Source organism: Engraulis encrasicolus, chromosome 24 (assembly GCF_034702125.1).
Source record: "Engraulis encrasicolus isolate BLACKSEA-1 chromosome 24, IST_EnEncr_1.0, whole genome shotgun sequence".
Lineage (NCBI taxonomy): Eukaryota > Metazoa > Chordata > Actinopteri > Clupeiformes > Engraulidae > Engraulis > Engraulis encrasicolus.
The window spans coordinates 35,250,823-35,269,963 of NC_085880.1; the positions used below are offsets into that span (position 1 = coordinate 35,250,823).

General features: G+C 45.9%; 1 protein-coding gene across 4 annotated transcripts in view; it reads right to left on the reverse strand.

The window, feature by feature from the left end:
• golga4 (golgin A4) overlaps nt 1–19,141 on the reverse strand; it is an 85,890-nt gene that overhangs the window by 52,337 nt on the left and 14,412 nt on the right. For 3 of the 4 annotated variants that reach the window (XM_063191341.1, XM_063191339.1, XM_063191342.1), the window contains 5 exons: nt 18,404–18,460; nt 13,587–13,685; nt 11,667–11,817; nt 8,850–9,040; nt 1,806–1,889 (listed from right to left, as the gene is read on the reverse strand). In XM_063191341.1, coding sequence (XP_063047411.1) covers nt 1,806–1,889; nt 8,850–9,040; nt 11,667–11,817; nt 13,587–13,685; nt 18,404–18,460 — 582 coding nt within the window. The remainder of the gene's footprint in view (nt 1–1,805; nt 1,890–8,849; nt 9,041–11,666; nt 11,818–13,586; nt 13,686–18,403; nt 18,461–19,141) is intronic. The other variant, XM_063191340.1, reaches the window with a different exon arrangement.

Here is a 19,141-nt window from a genome sequence, read left to right on the forward strand (position 1 = left end):
GCAGGATATGATCTAAGCCTATTAATAATAAGCATATTTTTCCTTGGTGAACTAATATCCCTTATTTCTCTGGGTTGTGCTTTGATGTCAACACCTGGGGAACAGGTTGCAGTGGTAGCCTATATCTGCAGCATCATTTAGTAGACCTACAAAATGAATGTAGGCAGGTAAATGCAAAAAGAAAGCATACATATGTATGTAATTTATTTTCTTATTTTTTTCGCCCTTTAAAAAAAAAAAAAAACGTGGGGCGTATCGAACCGTGGGCCATATATCGTGATACAAACCGAATCGTGGGTTGGGTGTATCACTACAGCCTTAACTAGCACCCATCTGTGGTAAGTAGTTCTCTCTCTGAGCACCCATTACTCTCTGCGTGCCGAGTGTTTGTGTTCCCTGCCGCATTCCTATCAGTGACCCTGCTCTACCCCTGATCTCTGACCCCACAGGGGAAAGGTCAAGGGTCAAGCACGGCGACCAGGAAGCAGCCAGGATTTAGGGCCACCTCTCGCCGCCAGCCTGCAAGCACAGCTATCGCACATTCAAAGAAACAACAACACACATATACACAAACAAACTCGATATACACACACACACACACAGAACTTGGGGACTTGGAGTGACCCCTCACTGCTAGCCTGTAAGCTTGGCTATTCCTCATTCTAGAGGAGCAAGGGCCGCCAGGGCACTTCAGAGGAAACAAAAACGCACACGTGCACATACATGCCCATACAGTACATACACATGCACATAAACGTGCGCAGGCACACACGCACGCACGCACGCACACGGACACACACACACACACACACACACACACACACACACACACACACACACACACACACACACACACACACACACACACACACACACACACACACACACACTCACACACACACACACACACACACACACACACACACACACACACACACACACACACACACACACACAAACTCACAGGATTTAGGGCTACCCCTCAACACTAGCTTGCAAGCCTGGCTATACTTCACAAGATCAACACAGCACAACAGGGGCGACGCAAACAAACTCCAGAACGGAGGACTTCAAGAACGTTAGGAGAAAGAAAAAAGCAGGAAAATAGATGGGTGGTGTCTGGGGAAGGTAAAATACTGAGGATCTTTGGGGACCCAAGGAGGCCCCCCCGAAAGTTACGTCATCAGCCGTCATGGGGAATTAGCGTCCAGGGTGAAAGAGGCAGGGAGAGAAAAAAAACGGGGGGGAAACTGAAGAAGAAGAAGATGAGGACCTCAATCCTTGCCAAACATCTGACAGCCAGTAATCACATTCGACGTCTCGGCTTTCTACTCCGTGGGGCCAGGTAGGCACTACGGTCGTTATGGAGCTGTGCAACGCTGGCGTTTTAACAGTTTTAAGCTGTTCTGATTCATCACTGTCACCGCAGACAAAGCATTTGGTTGGAGAAGACAGACATTTTGAAACTCTTAGCATGTGACGTCTGCCAGACTGAATCAGAGTGGCAAGGCCCGACGCCAAGCGACTGAACCTGGGATCCCCTTACGCTTTCTAAATTCACTTCAATCACACAAATTCAGGCCCGAGCACATGCATGCACCCATGCATATACACGCACACATACTGCACAGACACAGACACAGACACAGACACAGACACACACAAAAATACACACGCACACGCACACACACAAAAATACACACGCACACACACAAAAATACACACACACACACACACACACACACTCTAACAAACACACGCACGCGCACACACACATACCCACACGCGCACCCACGCACACACACCTTGTCCTGCTCCAGCTGCTCGATGAGGTTCTTGGCATCTCTTAGCTGTGTGATCAACTTTGTCTTCTCCGTAGTATGCAGTTCCTGCAAGAATAACACACACACACACACACACACACACACACACACACGGAACGCACGCACGCACACACGCACACACGCACACACGCACACGCACACGCACACGCACACGCACACGCACACACTCACACAGACAGAGAGAGAGAGACAGCGTAGTGGTCAGATGGTTTGTCTCCTCTCCTTAGCCACAGATGAGCGGAGTCATGTGGCATAACATGAATCTCCTCACCAGCAAACTTTCAAACAGCAACTTATAGGCTCCATATATTTACCACTTGTACACTCTATGTCTTTACTTAAGAAGGACATACAGTACAAACCAGGGGTCCTCAGGTGAGAGTGTATGCATTTGACGGAGTATGGATGAGCATCTGAGATTCTGAGTGTGTGTGTGTGTGCATGTTTGTGTGTCTGTGTGTGTCTGTGTGTGTGTGTGTGTGTGTGTGTGTGTGTGTGTGTGTGTGTGTGTGTGTGTGTGTGTGTGTGTGTGTGTGTGTGTGTGTGTGTGTGTGTGAGTTGTGATTAGTGATAAGAAAAAGGTTTTTGTTTTTAGTGAATTATCTATAAAGCATATTCATTGCAGTACACTGACCACCAATTACTAATTCATTTATGGCCATTAGCAGTGGTTGTACCATCTGACGCCTGAGCCCCAAACACCTCATTGATCTGTGTATTTGGGTGGTGTGCGGCAGTGTTTCTCAACTGGTGGGTCGCGACCCAAAAGTGGGTCACGGAGGGGTCATGGATGGGTCGCGGAGCCGTGGTGTAAAAAAACCCAAACGTAATTCATTCATTCGCTAAAACAAAACAAAAAAATCCAACGTTTCCTGCAACAATTTGCGCGAGATATTTATGCGAGATAGTGTGCAACCAGTCATTCGAGTGTCGCTAAAAAAACTGGGTCGCGACCGAATGAGAGTGGAAAATGGTGGGTCCCAAGACTGTTCCAGTTGAGAACCACTGGTGTGAGGTGTCCAGAGCAAGGTGACACCATTGCTGTTCTGTTCCTCTGCCTTCTCCACTTCTTCAGCTACACTAACCCTCTCATCCCTCTTATCCCTCCTTCTTTTCCTCCTTTTAATCTTTCTCTGACTTCATCCTCTTCATCCTCCTTTCTTCCTCCTTATCCTGCTCCACCCTCCCTTTTGCGAGCCGTGTGTGTGTGTGTGTGTGTGTGTGTGTGTGTGTGTGTGTGTGTGTGTGTGTGTCTGTGTGTGTGTGTCTGTGTGTGTGTGTGTGTGTGTGTGTGTGTGTGTGTCTGTGTGTGTCTGTGTGTGTCTGTGTGTGTGTGTCTGTGTGTGTGTGTGTGTGTGTGTCTGTGTGCGCGTGTGTGTGTGCGTGCGTGCGTGCGTGCGTGCGTGCGTGCGTGCGTGCGTGCGTGCGTGCGTGCGTGTGTGTGTGTGTGTGTGTGTTGACCACTGTGGCCTCTCCACTGCCCACAGTGCACCAAGAAACAGACCTCAATTACAGCCCAGCCCAGCCACTACCCCCCTGCCACCGCCACCACTACATTACAGGCCTATGTTTTGGCTAGCCACACCACACGACATCACATATACACAGTCACACACACACACACGCGCAAACACACAGACATGTTTGTATACAGCCCAGCTCAATCAGTGTGACACCACAATATAGCTAGTACGCTACTGCACATCCTACCCCTCGTACTGTTGGCCTGGGCTGACCACAAGCAACACAAACACACACCACCCCTCCCTGTCACACTCACCCTTTATACAAACACACACAGAACACACATATTTACTGTGACACCACAACATAAACACACACACACACGCACATACAAAACTCGGGTTAACCCTAACTACACATACTCATCCCTAGTAACCCATTCTTACCACTGTATGTGCCACCAGACCACACACACACACACACACACACACACACACACGCGCGCTTCAGTTAAAAAAAACCTTCATTAGATTGCTTCATCTTTCATTCGTATTGTTCTATATGAAAAACAGAAACAATAGCAAGTCACCAAAGGAGAACTGCTGTCTGTGTGTGCTGTATACGGGGATCAGTGTTTCCCACAGAATTTTTGGAAACTATGGGGGCAGCTGAGATTTTTTTGTTGGGGGGGGGATCACGCGGCGTAAAAACAAAGAAAGCAGTTTAGGAGCACTGACAAAAATGGTCTAAGACAGTAGGCTATACCTTTTCCCCAAACACACATAGGCGTACACATTTTACATGAGGGGTGCTGAAAAGGGCTGAACAACATATTACACATTTATGTCTATACACATTCATTACACATTAATTTCTATATGCAGCCCGATGTCTCCTCTGCTGTGTCAATGAAGGCCTGTTGCCTAACTCATTATCATACAACTGTAAAAATAAAGCCTGGAGAGTGTCAGTAAACTCATCCCAACTGTCCCTTCTCTCAAGATTTTTATTGCTTTTATTGTTAACTACAACAACTTGACTAGGCTTTTTATCCCTCTGTCTTTCAAGCACTCATTGTTTTCTCTATAGGATGTATTTACTCCAGGAGGAAAATGCGAAGGAAATCGTTTTTCAAATCGTTTAATAGAAAACGGAAATCGTTAAAAAAAAAAAAATAATAATAAAGTAAAAATTGGGGATGATATTGAGGAGCATTGGTAACAGGTGAGAGGCGCTTTCATCGCAACAGTCTAGGAGCATCAAGATGGACTGTGTTTGCTACTGGAGAGAGAGAGAGAGAGAGAGAGAGAGAGAGAGAGTGTGTGTGAGAGTGACAGAGAAAGAAAGAAAGAAAGAAAGAAAGAAAGAAAGAAAGAAAGACAGAAAGAAAGAAAGACAGAAAGACAGAAAGACAGAAAGACAGAAAGAAAGAAAGAAAGAAAGAAAGAAAGAAAGAAAGAAAGAAAGAAAGAAAGAAAGAAAGAAAGAAGGAACACCTCCGTGAGGGATCTGGAGAGCAATACATGGTACAGATGGGGAAGGAGGTGTATTAAACTAAATAAAGATGATAGAGAGCAGGTGAGAGCTGCTCTCATCTCAGAGAGAGAGGGGGGAGAGACAACAAGATATAAAGATTATAGAGAACAGGTGAGAGTTACTCTCATCTTAACAGAACTCCTCCTGTGTAGTGCAATGAAACTGAAAGAAGGGAGAGAGAAGAGAGAGCGCGCGAGAGAGCGCGAGAGAGAGAGAGAGAGAGAGACAGAGAGAGAGAGAGAGAGAGAGAGAGAGATATAGAGAGAGAGAGAGACAACAATATATGAGGGTTATAGAGGACAGGTGAGCGCTGCTCTCATCTTAACGGCACTCCTCCTGTGTAACGCCATGAAAGTGAAAGTGTATATCTGTGGAAAACAGGCCTGAAGGGGTGAAGGAGGATCCAATCCAGATGGCGTGTGTGTTTATGTGTGTGTGTGTGTGTGTGTGTGTGTGTGTGCGTGTGTGTGTGTGTGTGTGTGTGTGACTGTGTGTGTGTGTGTGTGTGTGTGTGTGTGTGTGTGTGTGTGTGCGTGCGTGTGTGTGTGCGTGCGTGTGTGTGTATGTGTGTGCGTGCGTGTGTGCATGCGTGCGTGTGTGCGTGTGTGACAAAGAGACAAAAGAGAGGGCGAGAGAAACCATGGGTGTCTGGCATGACTGTGTGTGTGTGTGTTTATGAAAAATGTGCGTGAGCATTTGTGTGTGTACATTTGTGTGACACTGTGTATATATGTGTGTGTGTGTGTGTGTGTGTGTGTGTGTGTGTGTGTGTGTGTGTGTGTGTGTGTGTGTGTGTGTGTGTGTGTGTGTGTGTGTGTGTGTGTGAGAGAGAGAGAGAAAGAGAGAGAGAGAAAACCAGTGTGTGTGTGTGTGTGTGTGTGTGTGTGTGTGTGTGTGTGTGTGTGTGTGTGTGTGTGTGTGCATGTGACAGAGGCTCCGGGAAGCCTGTGTGCCGCAGAGAGAGGAGCAATAGCAGCAGTTGACCTTTAACCCCCACTGTCACTTCCCAGCATGCTTTCCCAGCCGCACTAGAGGAAGTGGTCCCACCCCGACCCAGCAGTCAACACACACACACACACACACACACACACACACACACACACACACACACACACACACACACACACACACACACACACACACACACACACACACACAGTCAAAACAGACAAGCACACACACGCACACACAATCACATACACACACACACACACACACACACACACACACACACACACACACACACACACACACACACACACACACACAGGCTGGGCAGGCTCCCTCTGACACAGATCCATTCAGTGCCAGTGAAGTCCACATGTCTGTTATCTCTGGCTGCTCTTCTGACGCCATGTTTCACCAGCAGCAGCGGCACTTTGATAGCCAGGACACAAGCACACACACACGCACACACGGTTTCACAAGCGACTGTTTTCCTGACACGGTCTCTCTCGGACACACACACGCGGACAAACACACGCGGACACACACACGCGGACACACACACGCGGACACACACACACACACGCACACACACACACACACACACAAACACAAGTCAAACACTGTTGCAGTGGTGGCTACTTTTAAGGCCGAGAGAGAGAGAGAGAGAGAGAGAGAGAGAGAGAGAGAGAGAGAGAGAGAGAGAGAGAGAGAGAGAGAGAGAGAGAGAGAGAGAGCAAGCAGAGTGGCAGCCAGGATCAACGTTAGAAGCCCATCCCCGGCAGCTCAGGCAGGCCCTTTGGCATCAGCTGTAGCTACTGAGAGCCTCTTCCTTTCCTGTTGCTGTTCTATGGAGCAGGGTATATACACCACTCTTGAAGTCAAATTTACTACCATTTAATAGCCTACCCTTTTTCACTACCTTTAGATTTTATTTACAACCGTCACGACACTCCGATGCGAGTATTAACAAGAAAGACATCTTTTGGAATTTCTACCGCCTTAACAATACATTACACTTTCGGGGTTTTTTTTTTGCAAAAAGACGCCTGAAAGGGATTCGTCAATATCTTATTTCCTGTTTTGTCCAACCATCCCTCTTCAAGTTTCAGTTCGTATGAAAAAACTAAAGAATTGAATGAATAAACAAAGAATTTTTTCATCAAAATGATAAAACTAAAAAAATAATACCTGTTTTTTCAAAAAATAATACCTTTTGAGCAAATTTACAACTTTTAAGGCCATTAAATTTTGGCTTTTTAATTTATCACCTTTTAATACTTTTTAAAACCCTGCATACACCCTGATGGAGAAACGTCCGGAGACTTGATGCCCTTACACCCGAAACCTCTGTTGTATTGAATTTTGTGAGGGGAAAATAATGATTCATCAGGCATCAATAACGTGGGATCAGGCATATCTGGGATGAGGCATAAATAGATGCGACTGGGCAGGGTAAGCGCGGTTAGGGCGTCAGACCCAAAGCCCAAAGGTTGCCAGTTCAACTCCCGACCCACCAGAATGGTGGGGGGAGTTATTAACCAGTGCTGTCCCCCATCCTCCACCATGAGTGAGGTACCGTGAGTATGGTACCGTCCTGCCACACTGCTCCCTTGGGTGCTGCCTCCCTGCACAGCTGAGGCATAAATGCAATAAAGTTGTGTGCATTGTGCACCTGTGTGCTGTGGAGTGCTGTGTCACAATGACAATGGGAGTTTCGGAAGTGGGCTTTCACCTTCACTACTGATCGCTACACCAATAGCCATTTCCTGTTGCTGTCTCCAAATGATAGGGGACTTGATTTACTTACAATCGAAACTTCTGTTCTATTGTATTAATGTTTTTTTTAAGGTGCACCATGTGCAACTCTGTAAACCAAGGATTGAATTTTGCTCGAAATGTCTGCTGCTGACTTTTGTTTGAGCAGAACAACGAATAAGGATCAGGCATCACTAGACGCAAGTTCAAAAACTCATCACTGGCGATTTAATGATAAGACACCAGGAATCACAAACAATGAGAACTACTTGTTCTTATAATTGCATGAAGCTCTTCCATTTGATGTTGTTACAGACAAAGTGCTGGAGAGATGCTGTTCATATCGGAGCCAGACGGTAGATATTGGGAATGAACAGACACTAGGAGGGGAAACCCTAAAGCAAGTAGTTCTATAATGGGATACAAGACTTAAGTTCAGACCTTCCAAGTTTCCATTTCAGTAGTATGCAAAATAGTCAGTTGTTTTCCAAGTAATCTGTATCAAAATTTCATTTTTACTTAAAAATGTAATGAGTATTTAGTAAAATCGAATCAAACCAAGATAATCCAATTTGAAGTTGGGGTTTGCATACATATTTTTTTTCAAACACAACTAGGTCTAATAGAGAATGTGAAGACAAGAGGCTAGCGTCCTTGCCTCATCACTATTCTTTGACTCACTGAAGTGAATCAGTGTCCACTGAGACCTGCTGCTGACCAACTCTCATAATGGCGTCCGAGAAATAAAATGACTCATGTGGACTTCACGTCTGGAAGTGCAGATGGCTTTCATAAGAATACATAACTCGGGGGAGTTATGGAGTTTAGGAAGATACATTTTCTGGGAGAGTGGACAGCACATGGGGCATATAGGGCAATTGCTCAGTGGCCTGATTTTGGCCTGGCCTTCCCTTTTAAATAATGGTATCAGTCCTCATTAATTTTGTCTGTTGTGGCCAAAATAATTCATACTACATTATACATTATTCTCTTAACCAACTTGGCTGCCAACTTGGACATGGCTGCTAAATAGAAGGTCGACTGGGCTGCTTAAAGTAACTCAAAGTAAATTAACTGGCAGGACTGGATCTGTGAGTGTGCGCGCATGTTGTGTGTGTCTGTGCTGTAGGGCCTTATCCTCACTGCTAAACTGTGTGTGTGTGTGTGTGTGTGTGTGTGTGTGTGTGTGTGTGTGTGTGTGTGTGTGTGTGTGTGTGTGTGTGTGTGTGTGTGTGTGTGTGTGTGTGTGTGTGTGTGTGTGTGTGTGTGTGTGTGTGTGTGTGTGTGTGTGTGCGTGCCTACCTTCATCTTCTCCAGTTCCTGCAGTCTCTCCTGTAGTTGTTGCTGCAGGGCCTCGTTTTCAGAGGTGAGCTGTCCGCTGCGCTCCTTGTGTGTGCGGAGCATCTCCTTGCAGCGCTGCAACAGGTTCTCCTGCCGCTTCACACGCTGCTGAAGGACCTCCAGCTCCTTACCTGGCTCCACGGCGGCCTCTGCTGGACAACAAACACACGCACACAGACAGATAGATAGATAGATACACACGCGCACGGGGACGCGCACACGCGCGCACACACACACGCACACACACGTACACACATATATAAAGACAGACAGACACACACACAGAAACAAACACAGACACATTAGCATTTTATTACAATGACATTACATTACTTCACTCGCAGCTAAAGTGCTCTCTGATCCCGATTCAGCACTGCCCTCTGGTGACTACATGTGAAACAACAGCATTCCATGCACACCACACCATACATAAACATTACCTCAGCACTGCATGGCATAAGATCACTAATTTTCCAAAGAGACATAAGACACAGAGGACAAACAGGTACACATGTGACGTTTTCAACAACAACAAAAGCAAGGGGATGGTGCCCGATGACAGGTAAATTTCATTTGAATCTACAAGTGGCAGTAAGCTGACATACAAACTAATTTCCCAACATGTTTCTATTTGTGTAGGTTTCGCAGCAGATGTGAGTGTAGGCTCTGTTGGAACAATAATGCAATACGGATGACTCCCTCCCTCGTCCTGGCTGTTATCCCCATTTAGTTTGAGGTATGCATACGGTATGTTCCTTGAGGAGTCCTTCGCCTTAATGTATGTGAGGAATTCTTAACCAAAGCAAACAGACAGACCCAGAAAAGCCTCTTTAACGGCTGTGTTGTGCAAGGACGGACTGGTGAAATACTGTGGGTTTAAAGAACACTTAACAACCTGCCATGAGTGAAATGTGTTGCACAAATAAACGTTTCTTGCTTTGTACGGTGTGAAGAGTGATTGGTTACGCAACAACCTGACTGTGACACTGTGCAGTATAAACCAAAGTGTGAATAGCAAGGGGCTACTGGTTGGGGGATACAGAACCCTCTGATGAAGATCAAGTAACCGCCTCAAAGACAGAACAATAGTAGGAATCGGTGGCACCAAAATGTTAAGAAAATTGATGTAGTGCGTAGATGGTCAAGTCAAGTCAAGTCAAGTCAAGTTGGTTTTATTGTCAATTTCTTTACATGCACTGGTCATACAAATAATTTGAAATTACGTTTCTTGCTTTCCCATGCAGACATAGACTAATCTAGGTAAGGACATAGACAGTATAGACATAGACAGTACTCATACATGGACATAAGACAGTATGGACATAGACAGTGCTCATACAGACATTTAAAGTGCAAGACTGGACAACAGAAGGAGGAGGTATTTTGTTGTGCTTTTTCTAAAAGTCCTTTATAGCGTTCTGACATAGTAATAGTAGCATTTGAAGAAAAATAAATATTAAAATAGGTCTATCAAGTACACCAGCAGTGTGTGTGTGTGTGTGTGTGTGTGTGTGTGTGTGTGTGTGTGTGTGTGTGTGTGTGTGTGTGTGTGTGTGTGTGTGTGTGTGTGTGTGTGTGTGTGTGTGTGTGTGTGTGTGTGTGTGTGTGTGTGTGTGTGTGTGTGTGTGTGTGTGTGTGGTGCAGGTAGAAAGTGCGCTGTGCGTCTGTGTAGATGGTTGCACCCCCTGTAAGAGTAATCAGGTAGAAAGTTAGAATAATTCTGTTGGGGAGTTTGAGTTTGATGCCCTTGCAACCCTGGTTTGGGTGTGTGTGCTTTTCATTTTTTTTATTAAGGGGGTGTTCGTAGGTATAGGGCATCTCTGCCGTAAGGTCTTCAGAGGGACTGGGGGGAATGTGTTGGGTGAATCACATGTGAAAACATACCAGTCACATAACCAGTGTTTCCCATACGTACTAGAGATGGGATTTATGGCTCTTTAACGGGATCCGGATCTTAGTGGCTCGTTCCTTTCAAAGAGCCGTTCAAAAAACTGGCTCTTTTGGCTCTTTTTAATTATTTTTTTCAGTGTTTAGAATGTAATATTTTGACTCCACCTCAAGGCTATTTTGTCCAAACAACAACTGATTATTCTCCTGCTTCTAAAGACCGTTTTTTGCCACTCTTTAAGGCAAACAATTGTGTTTTTTCCCAAATTAAATTACTCTGGTCGAGGTCACATGCTTAAAATTAATGAAAAATGAACGAAATAACGGTCGAGTGGCTCCCCCAGCTATGATCCGGTTCCCATCGTTCACTTCAGGGAGCCGTTCAAAAGAACCGGCTCGTTCATGAACGACACACCTCTAATACGTAGACCATTCTGTGGTGCAGCGCCACAGAAAAAAAAACAAGCACCAATATTTTTTTCCCACACAATGCTACTTAGTTTGTGGGAAAAAAACTGTGCAACACCGACCTCATCAGAATACCAAACAGGACATTTGACTTGAGCTGTGAGCACTGAGGGTGCATCCCAATATGTGACCTTGCCTCCTCCACTTGCCTCCTCCACTTGCTTCTCGTCATGATGACATCACTGACAACAGCATTATATTTCAATATCTTGCAAAAGCTCAATTGTAAAGTCTTTTTCTCATTTGCAATTGGGATGGTGAATGAAAAACAGTCCCTCAAAAGTTGTTGTGGCGAGGCTGACAACTGGGAAACTTTATCGTTTTCTCCACGGAGGAGGGGCCAAGAGGCAGAACGAGGAGACAAGCACAAGTGGAGGAGGCAAGGTCACATATTGGGATGCACCCTGAGTGTACTGTACTCACCTTCGCTGGGTGTCTCTGCGAGCTCTTTAGAGGGGCTGGGGGGAGCGGATGTCGAATCTGAAGCGGAGGCCTCCTCGGCGGGCTTCTCTTCTCCTACCCCCGTCACGGCCAGCCCCGGCACACCCTGCAGACGCTTCTTCATCAGCGCCACCTGCCGCAGGGGAAGACACATCACATCACATCACATCACATCACACCCCAGTATTGGCAGACAGTGGCATCTTCAGCATCATTCTGGTCCGCACCATCACAAACGAATGCAACACACTCACACAGTAAAAGCGAGGGCCATAGAGGCTACTAATGACAGATGGTCTGCATGAATGGCATCTTTGAGCTTTGGCCGTGACTCAAACAGCTAAGACACTGTAGTATTACACCAGGGACCCAGGCTCAAATCCGGCCCCACATGATCCCCACACACGTTTAACACCACTCCCACCACCCCACTGACAACGACATGCACATGCATATGCACACACACACCTATGCACAGTGCAGCCGTTATTGCGTGCTTTATTCTTAGCATTTCTATGCATGTGACAAATACAGCAACTTGAATCCAGCATCACAACAGCAGATTAAAGCCATAGAGATGAAGTTGTTTTTAGTCAGTGTATATCTCCTTGAATTGCCAGGGAATTCAGAAAGGAGTATGCGAAAGTGAAGTGAAAGTGAAAGTGAAAGCCCATTGGGAAACTCCAACTCCCATTGTCATTGTGACACAGCACTCCACAGCACACAAGTGAACACTGCACACTGCACACAACAAAATTGCATGTATGCCTCACCCGTGCAAGGGGGCAGCCCTCAGTGGCGCCCCATGGGGAGCAGTGCGGTGGGACGGTACCATGCTCAGGGTACCTCAGTCATGGAGGAAGATGGGGGAGAGCACTGGTTGATTACTCCCCCCACCAACCTGGCGGGTCGGGAGTCGAACCGGCAACCTCTGGGATGCAAGTCTGACGCCCTAACCGCTCACCCATGACTGCCCATAAATGCGTAGCCCATTATGAAAAAACCTGAGGTCTAATAGCTCCCTCCAAAGCCTATGTCGTTTTTCTGGGCTCAGGCGTCAGACAGTACACCCATAGCTAATGCCCATAAATTAATCAGTAATTGGTAATTGTGTACTACAATGATTGTGCTTCTCAGATAATCCACTGAAAATAATTGAATCCATACAATAGTGGCATCTGTGGTTGCGCCACGCAGACATGTGCTACTACTACATGCTATGTATCTGTCCCTAACAAATAAACAAAACTAAACTAATCTACTAAAAAGTCATTGATCCAGTTGTGTTTGCAAAATTGGCAACGCTCCCCTGATGCACATAGAGGGAAAGCAAATGTCCCACTGTTGTCACAGACACCATAACAGGGTGGGGGGAGGAGAGCAACAAATGCATCCATTAAGACAGAGCGCACACAGGCATCCTTTACACCTGAGGGAGCGAGCGAGCAGTGCAGCAGCACATTAACAATGAACACACGTTAGCAGCACCATCATCTCTATGGGGACAAGATCACAGCGGATAGTAAACAAACTTTTTTTGTTTTGCCGATATTAACCCAGCATGTGTGCACGCACGGCATGTATTCTGTGTGTGTTTGCGTGTGCGAGTATGTGTGTTTATATGTGTACGTGTGTGTGTGTGTGTGTGTGTGTGTGTGTGTGTGTGTGTGTGTGTGTGTGTGTGTGTGTGTGTGTGTGTGTGTGTGTGTGTGTGTGTGTGTGTGTGTGTGTGTGACTGTGTGTGTGACTGTGTGTGTGACTGTGTGTGTGTGTGTGACTGTGTGTGTGACTGTGTGTGTGTGTGACTGTGTGTGTGTGTGACTGTGTGTGTGAGTGTGTGTGTGAGTGTGTGAGTGTGTGAGTGTGACTGTGTGTCTGCGCGTGCGCGTGCGTGTACAGTACCTGTGTCTGCAGCACGGTGATCATCTGGTCCTTCTCCTCCAAAGCTGCATCAAACTCCTCCTGAAGGTGCTTCTTGGCCTGCTGGTCCATCTGTAGCTCCTGCAAGAGGAAAGAAAGAAACAGCATTGGCCGGGACATAGGATGATTTTAATTCCAATTTAATAATTCAGAATTAAATAGTTCAGGCGAGTTTGCGTTGCATTTTCATTTAATTACAAATTGTGAAGTGTTTACACAATGTTTTCAAAGTGGAATTAAGTTTTATTCAGAATGAAATCAAGTTACTTCTGAATGTAAATGAGGCCATTGTCAGAGCAGATATATTCTAAAGGTGATGGCACATGAGGCCATGTAGACCTCCACTGGGGCAGATTAGGACAAGTATTGGCAGGTAGCAATGGGTGACTACCACCTAACGGGCATGTTAAGACAAGCAACAGCATGTGAGCACCCAAACAGAGCAAGGGTAGGGCAAACAAAAGCAAGTAGGGGCAAGTAACGACAAGTAAGGACCTAAATGGGACCCACAGGGGGCAGGTTAAACCAGGTACAGGCAGGTGGGTACCCATAGAAGGCAAGTTATGGCTGCCACGGGCAAGTGAGGGCATGTCACAACATGTACGGCCCCACAGAGGTACGAACACGCAGGCAAGTAAGCAATAGGTGAGGACCCATAGAGGGCAAGCAGAGGAAGGTAGACATATGAGGTGCCACACAGGACAGACCAGGGCAGGTACAACAAGTATGTCTGAGCAGAGCACCCACAGGGGCCAGATCGGGGCAAGTGCGGGCAAATAAGGTAAGGCGACTTTATTGATACCCGAAGGCAGAGGTAGATTTGTTCCATGTTCATGTTCAGATTTATGTTCCAAATGCGGTCAAGTTTACAGGTTGAGGGGCAACAGTAGGTGAAATCCTCAAGGGACAGCTAGGTCAGATCAGGGCAGGGCATGCAAGGACTCAGAGGCACAAGCAGAGACACGTACGGGCATGTAGCGATAGGTGGGTGCCCACGTCGGGCAGGTTAGAGCAGCTACAAGGAGCAGCTGAGGAAATGGAGCACTATGTGAGAGGACCCAGTGGGGCAGGTTTGAACAAGTCTGAGCAAGCGTAGGCATGTACAGGTGGCTTGATGCAGTCATGGTGTGCATCCCAATATGTGTCCTTGCCTCCTCCACTTGTGCTTGTCTCCTCGTCCCTCCTCCTGGCCCCTCCTCCGTGGAGAAAACGATAAAGTTTCCCAGCTGTCAGCCTCGCCACAACAACTTTTGATTCATTCATTTTCCCAATGGCAAATGAGAAAAAGACTTTACAATTGAGCTTTTGCAAGATATTGAAATATAATGCTGTTGTCAGTGATGTCATCATGACGAGAAGCAAGTGGAGGAGGCAAGTGGAGGAGACAAGGTCACATATTGGGATGCACCCATGGAAGAAAGAGTTAAGCTAATTCCACTGAACCAGGAAGTGGGCATAGAACACAGAAAGTGCGGCAAAGGTAAATGTAATGCACTTTAATTAATTTTTAATTAATCGTTGTACTTATTAAGTGTTGGATTGGGTAATGGTTCTGTGCTAGTCTCCAGCGAACAGAAATCCGCTGCCTAAAGTTATTTGAATCTACGTTAATCATATCAGCTACGGACTTCCAGTACCCCGGGTGTCACACCTCTGAAATTCCATGACTCTGGGTTGATGAAAGTGAAATCGAGTAACAGAAGGTACAGACATGTAGGAGCCGGTTAGGATGGGAAAATGGAAGATGGGAGAGAGGTGTGGATACATAGGAAGATAAAAAAATAAAAATGGCATGTGAGGTGTGTGGATAGATTGCAGGTGAAATGGGGGTACAGCAGGTAGAGACATCAGTTCAGAGCAAGAAAGGATGAAAGATGGGAGAGGTCTGGATAGGTTGCAGCAGGGCTTTAAATTAACACCCACAAACCGGCCAAATGCTGGCAGAAATTTCAGCTTGGAAATAAAACTTGCTAGCCACTCTGACCCATTAGTGAGAGTGAGGGCAAGATGGGGGAGGTCTGGATTGCAGGATAGGGCAAGATGGTAGAGGTCTGGATGGGTTGCAGCAGGATAACGGAGGAAAGCTCATTGGCCTTGTTGAACCCAGTACATTTCGACTTTCCTGTTTGCAGGGCAGCAGCCTGATTATAACCCTCCAAGTGGCACTGAGGGACTCTCTGCCTACTGAGGGCTGTCTCTACACTGAAAACACTCTGCCCTATAGAGTACATTACATTACACGTAGCTGACGCTTTAATCCAAAGCGACTTACAGATATTACTAGCTACAGTCCCTGGAGCAATGTTGGGTTAAGGCGCCTTGCTCAAGGGCACTTAAAGGGGTATGCCACTATTTTGGGGCTTAATACAGTTAATATTGTTGGCTGGGATTTATAAAGTTGGTAAAGTGTCTTATTTTTCATGTAAGCCGTTGTCTTGTTTTAAGACAAGTTAAAAGAGGGAGTATGTCGCTAAGCTAGTGAAAGTCAATGCATCCATGTAGCATTGCTACATGCTACACGGATCCATTGACTTTCACTAGCTTAGCGACATGCTCCCTCTTTTAACTTGTCTTAAAACAAGACAACGGCTTACATGAAAAATAAGACACTTCACCACCTATATAAACCCTGGCCAACGATTTTAACTGTATTAAGCCCCAAATAGCATACCCCTTTAAGCCAAGGAAGGAGAGAGGGAGTGGTAAGGTTGGGGATTGAACTTGCAACCCTGTGGTCTACAGTCCAGCTTCTTAACCATTACACTATGGCAGCCCCTGTGCAGTGATACAGAGCTCTGAGTGCAATGGGTTGCCTCCAGAGTGAGCTCTTAAGTGCGATTTTATTGGAGCTCAGGGCTCTAACTGTGAGAAGAGAGTGGGGAAAGCCCAGTCCTCCCTACATAAGCTCCATGCAGCATTTAACTGAAAACATTTTCTGGCTACGAAATGGTGCACGCACGCACACACACACACACACACTCCCAAGAACACATGTGCACGCATGCATGTACCAACCGTGTGAATCTTCCCCTACACATTAACAGCACACTCAGGCTTTGGGGGACGAACACTGTTCACCTCATGAATCTGCCACCAGGTGCATATTAAGTGAACACACTTTATTTCCATTCACTAAATGAGGGCTTTAAACATTAATGTCCCATTTTAAATGTGTGCTGAGACCACTTCTTTAATTGAAATGAATATCACATAACACAAGGGGTGCCGGGGACATGTGCCAAATTAAAAAGAACAGTTGCTGCTATTCACAAACTGCCTGCTAATGTTCTGAGCGTTTCAGGGCATTTCCCTTCAGTTACAAAAAAGGTATTTGGGAAAGAAATCTCCAATGAAATATGATTTGGAAACTGTGAATGGTTGTGTACTGTGCATATAGTGGCATGAGAAAGTTTGGGCACCCTTTTGTGATGGTTGCATATTTTTAATCTGACTGTTAAAGCTAAATGATTTGCATGAAGCTGTGCTCTGCAAATAAAATTATTACTATTATCACGTTATTATTATGATCATCATCATCATCATCATCATCATCATCATTATTATTATTATTATTATTATTATTATCATTATTATTATTATAATATTATAATTTATTGTTATTGTTGGTGTTATTATTTTAATTGTCGTTGCTGTTATTATTGTGAAAGGGTGAAGGCTGACAGCTTGCAGCGTGGGCAGTGAATGGTGCAGGGGGAATGGTAAATGGTGCATTGTTGTGTGCAGTAAGGCGAGCAGTGCAGGACCTCAGGCAGGCAAGCAGTACAGGCAGGGAATGATAAGTAGAGATGTGTCGTTCATGAACGAGCCGGTTCTTTTGAACGGCTCCCAGAAGTGAACGATGGGAACCGGATCACAGCTGGGGGAGCCACTTAACCGCTTTTTCGTTCATTTTTCATTAATTTTAAGCATGTGACCTTCACATGAGTACTCAAATTTGGGGAAAAAACACAATCGTCTGCCTTAAAGAGTGGCAGAAACGGTCTTTAGAAGCATGAGGATAATCAGTTGTAGTTTGGACAAAATTACCTAGAGGTGGAGTGAAAATGTTACACTCTAAACACTGAATAAATAACTAAAAAAGAGCCAAAAGAGCCAGTTTTTTGAACGGCTCTTTGAAAGGAACGAGCCACAATGAGCCGGATGCCGTTAAAGAGCCATAAATCCCATCTCTACTGATAAGAGGAGAGGGAGGGAGACGGGGGAAGAAGAGAGAGACAGAGGGATGTACTGTTGGGTATGTGGTAGGCATGGCACAAACCGAACCGAAAACCGAAACCGTACAATTCACACACATACCGAACCGAACCGTGCAATCCATCGCAAACCGCAATTCATGTACTGCCCAGAAAAATATGTAAAACATATTCTAGACAGATCTAGAACAGATTCTAGGAGTATCTTATCCAGTCTCTCTGATTACAACATTAGCGTATAAGACCAAATCAGAGGATGACAATTAAAATCACACCATTTTCACATTATAAGCCTATACAAACCATATGTAGGATATTTAGTGATAAGTCCAATTCTATTAGCCAGTGCACCATTTATCATGAACTAAAAAAAAAGAACCGTAGAGAACCGAAAACCGTGACCTTGACACCGTGATATGAACCGAACTGTGAATTTTGTGAACCGTACCACCCCTAGTATGTGGGGATGCAGGGAGACAGGGAGGAAAGGATAAAGAGGGAGAGATGAAGGGATGAAGGGAGAGAAGGATGTACTACGCTGCAGGGATGCAGGTGTAACACTAGAAGGAGCTCTGCTGTAGTTACCTCTCTCAGTTCCCCGATGCGGCGCAGGGCTTTGTCCTGGCTCTGGCTGAGAATAGCCTGTGGATAGGGAGGGGAGGGCAAAGAGAGGAGAGAGAGAGAGGGGGTGTTGTTTAGACATGAAACCCAATGCGTGAATGAATAATATATTTGCAAACAACACACAGTGCAGTCAGCATCCCCTGCCTCAGGCGTAGAGGAGGAGAGGAAGTGTGTGTGTGTGTGTGTGTGTGTGTGTGTGTGTGTGTGTGTGTGTGTGTGTGTGTGTGTGTCTGTGTGTGTGTGTGTGTGTGTGTGTGTGTGTGTGTGTGTGTGTGTGTGTGTGTGTGTGTGTGTGTGTGTGTGTGTGTGTGTGTGTGTGTGTGTGTGTGTGTGTGAGAGAGTGTGTGTGTGTGTGTGTGTGTGTGTGTGTGTGTGTGTGTGTGTGTGTGTGTGTGTGTGTGTGTGTGTGTGTGTGTGTGTGTGTGTGCGCACGCGCGCTCGTGGAGAGAAGTGTGAGAGAAGTGGCAGTGGTGTAAAAGAAGGATGGAGGTTAGGGGTGTGAACACAGGAGTGCAGTTTTTTATGTAGTGTACAGAGGTAGTGGTGGGGGTGGTAGTGGATATTGGGGGGAGAGGAGGCATTGGGGGGATTGAGAATGGGTGAGGGAGGTATTGAGGTGGAAGGGGTGGTGTGGCAAGACATATGTTAATCCCTCTGACAGAATGCAGCAACTTGAATAGAGCTCCAAACAGAACAGAG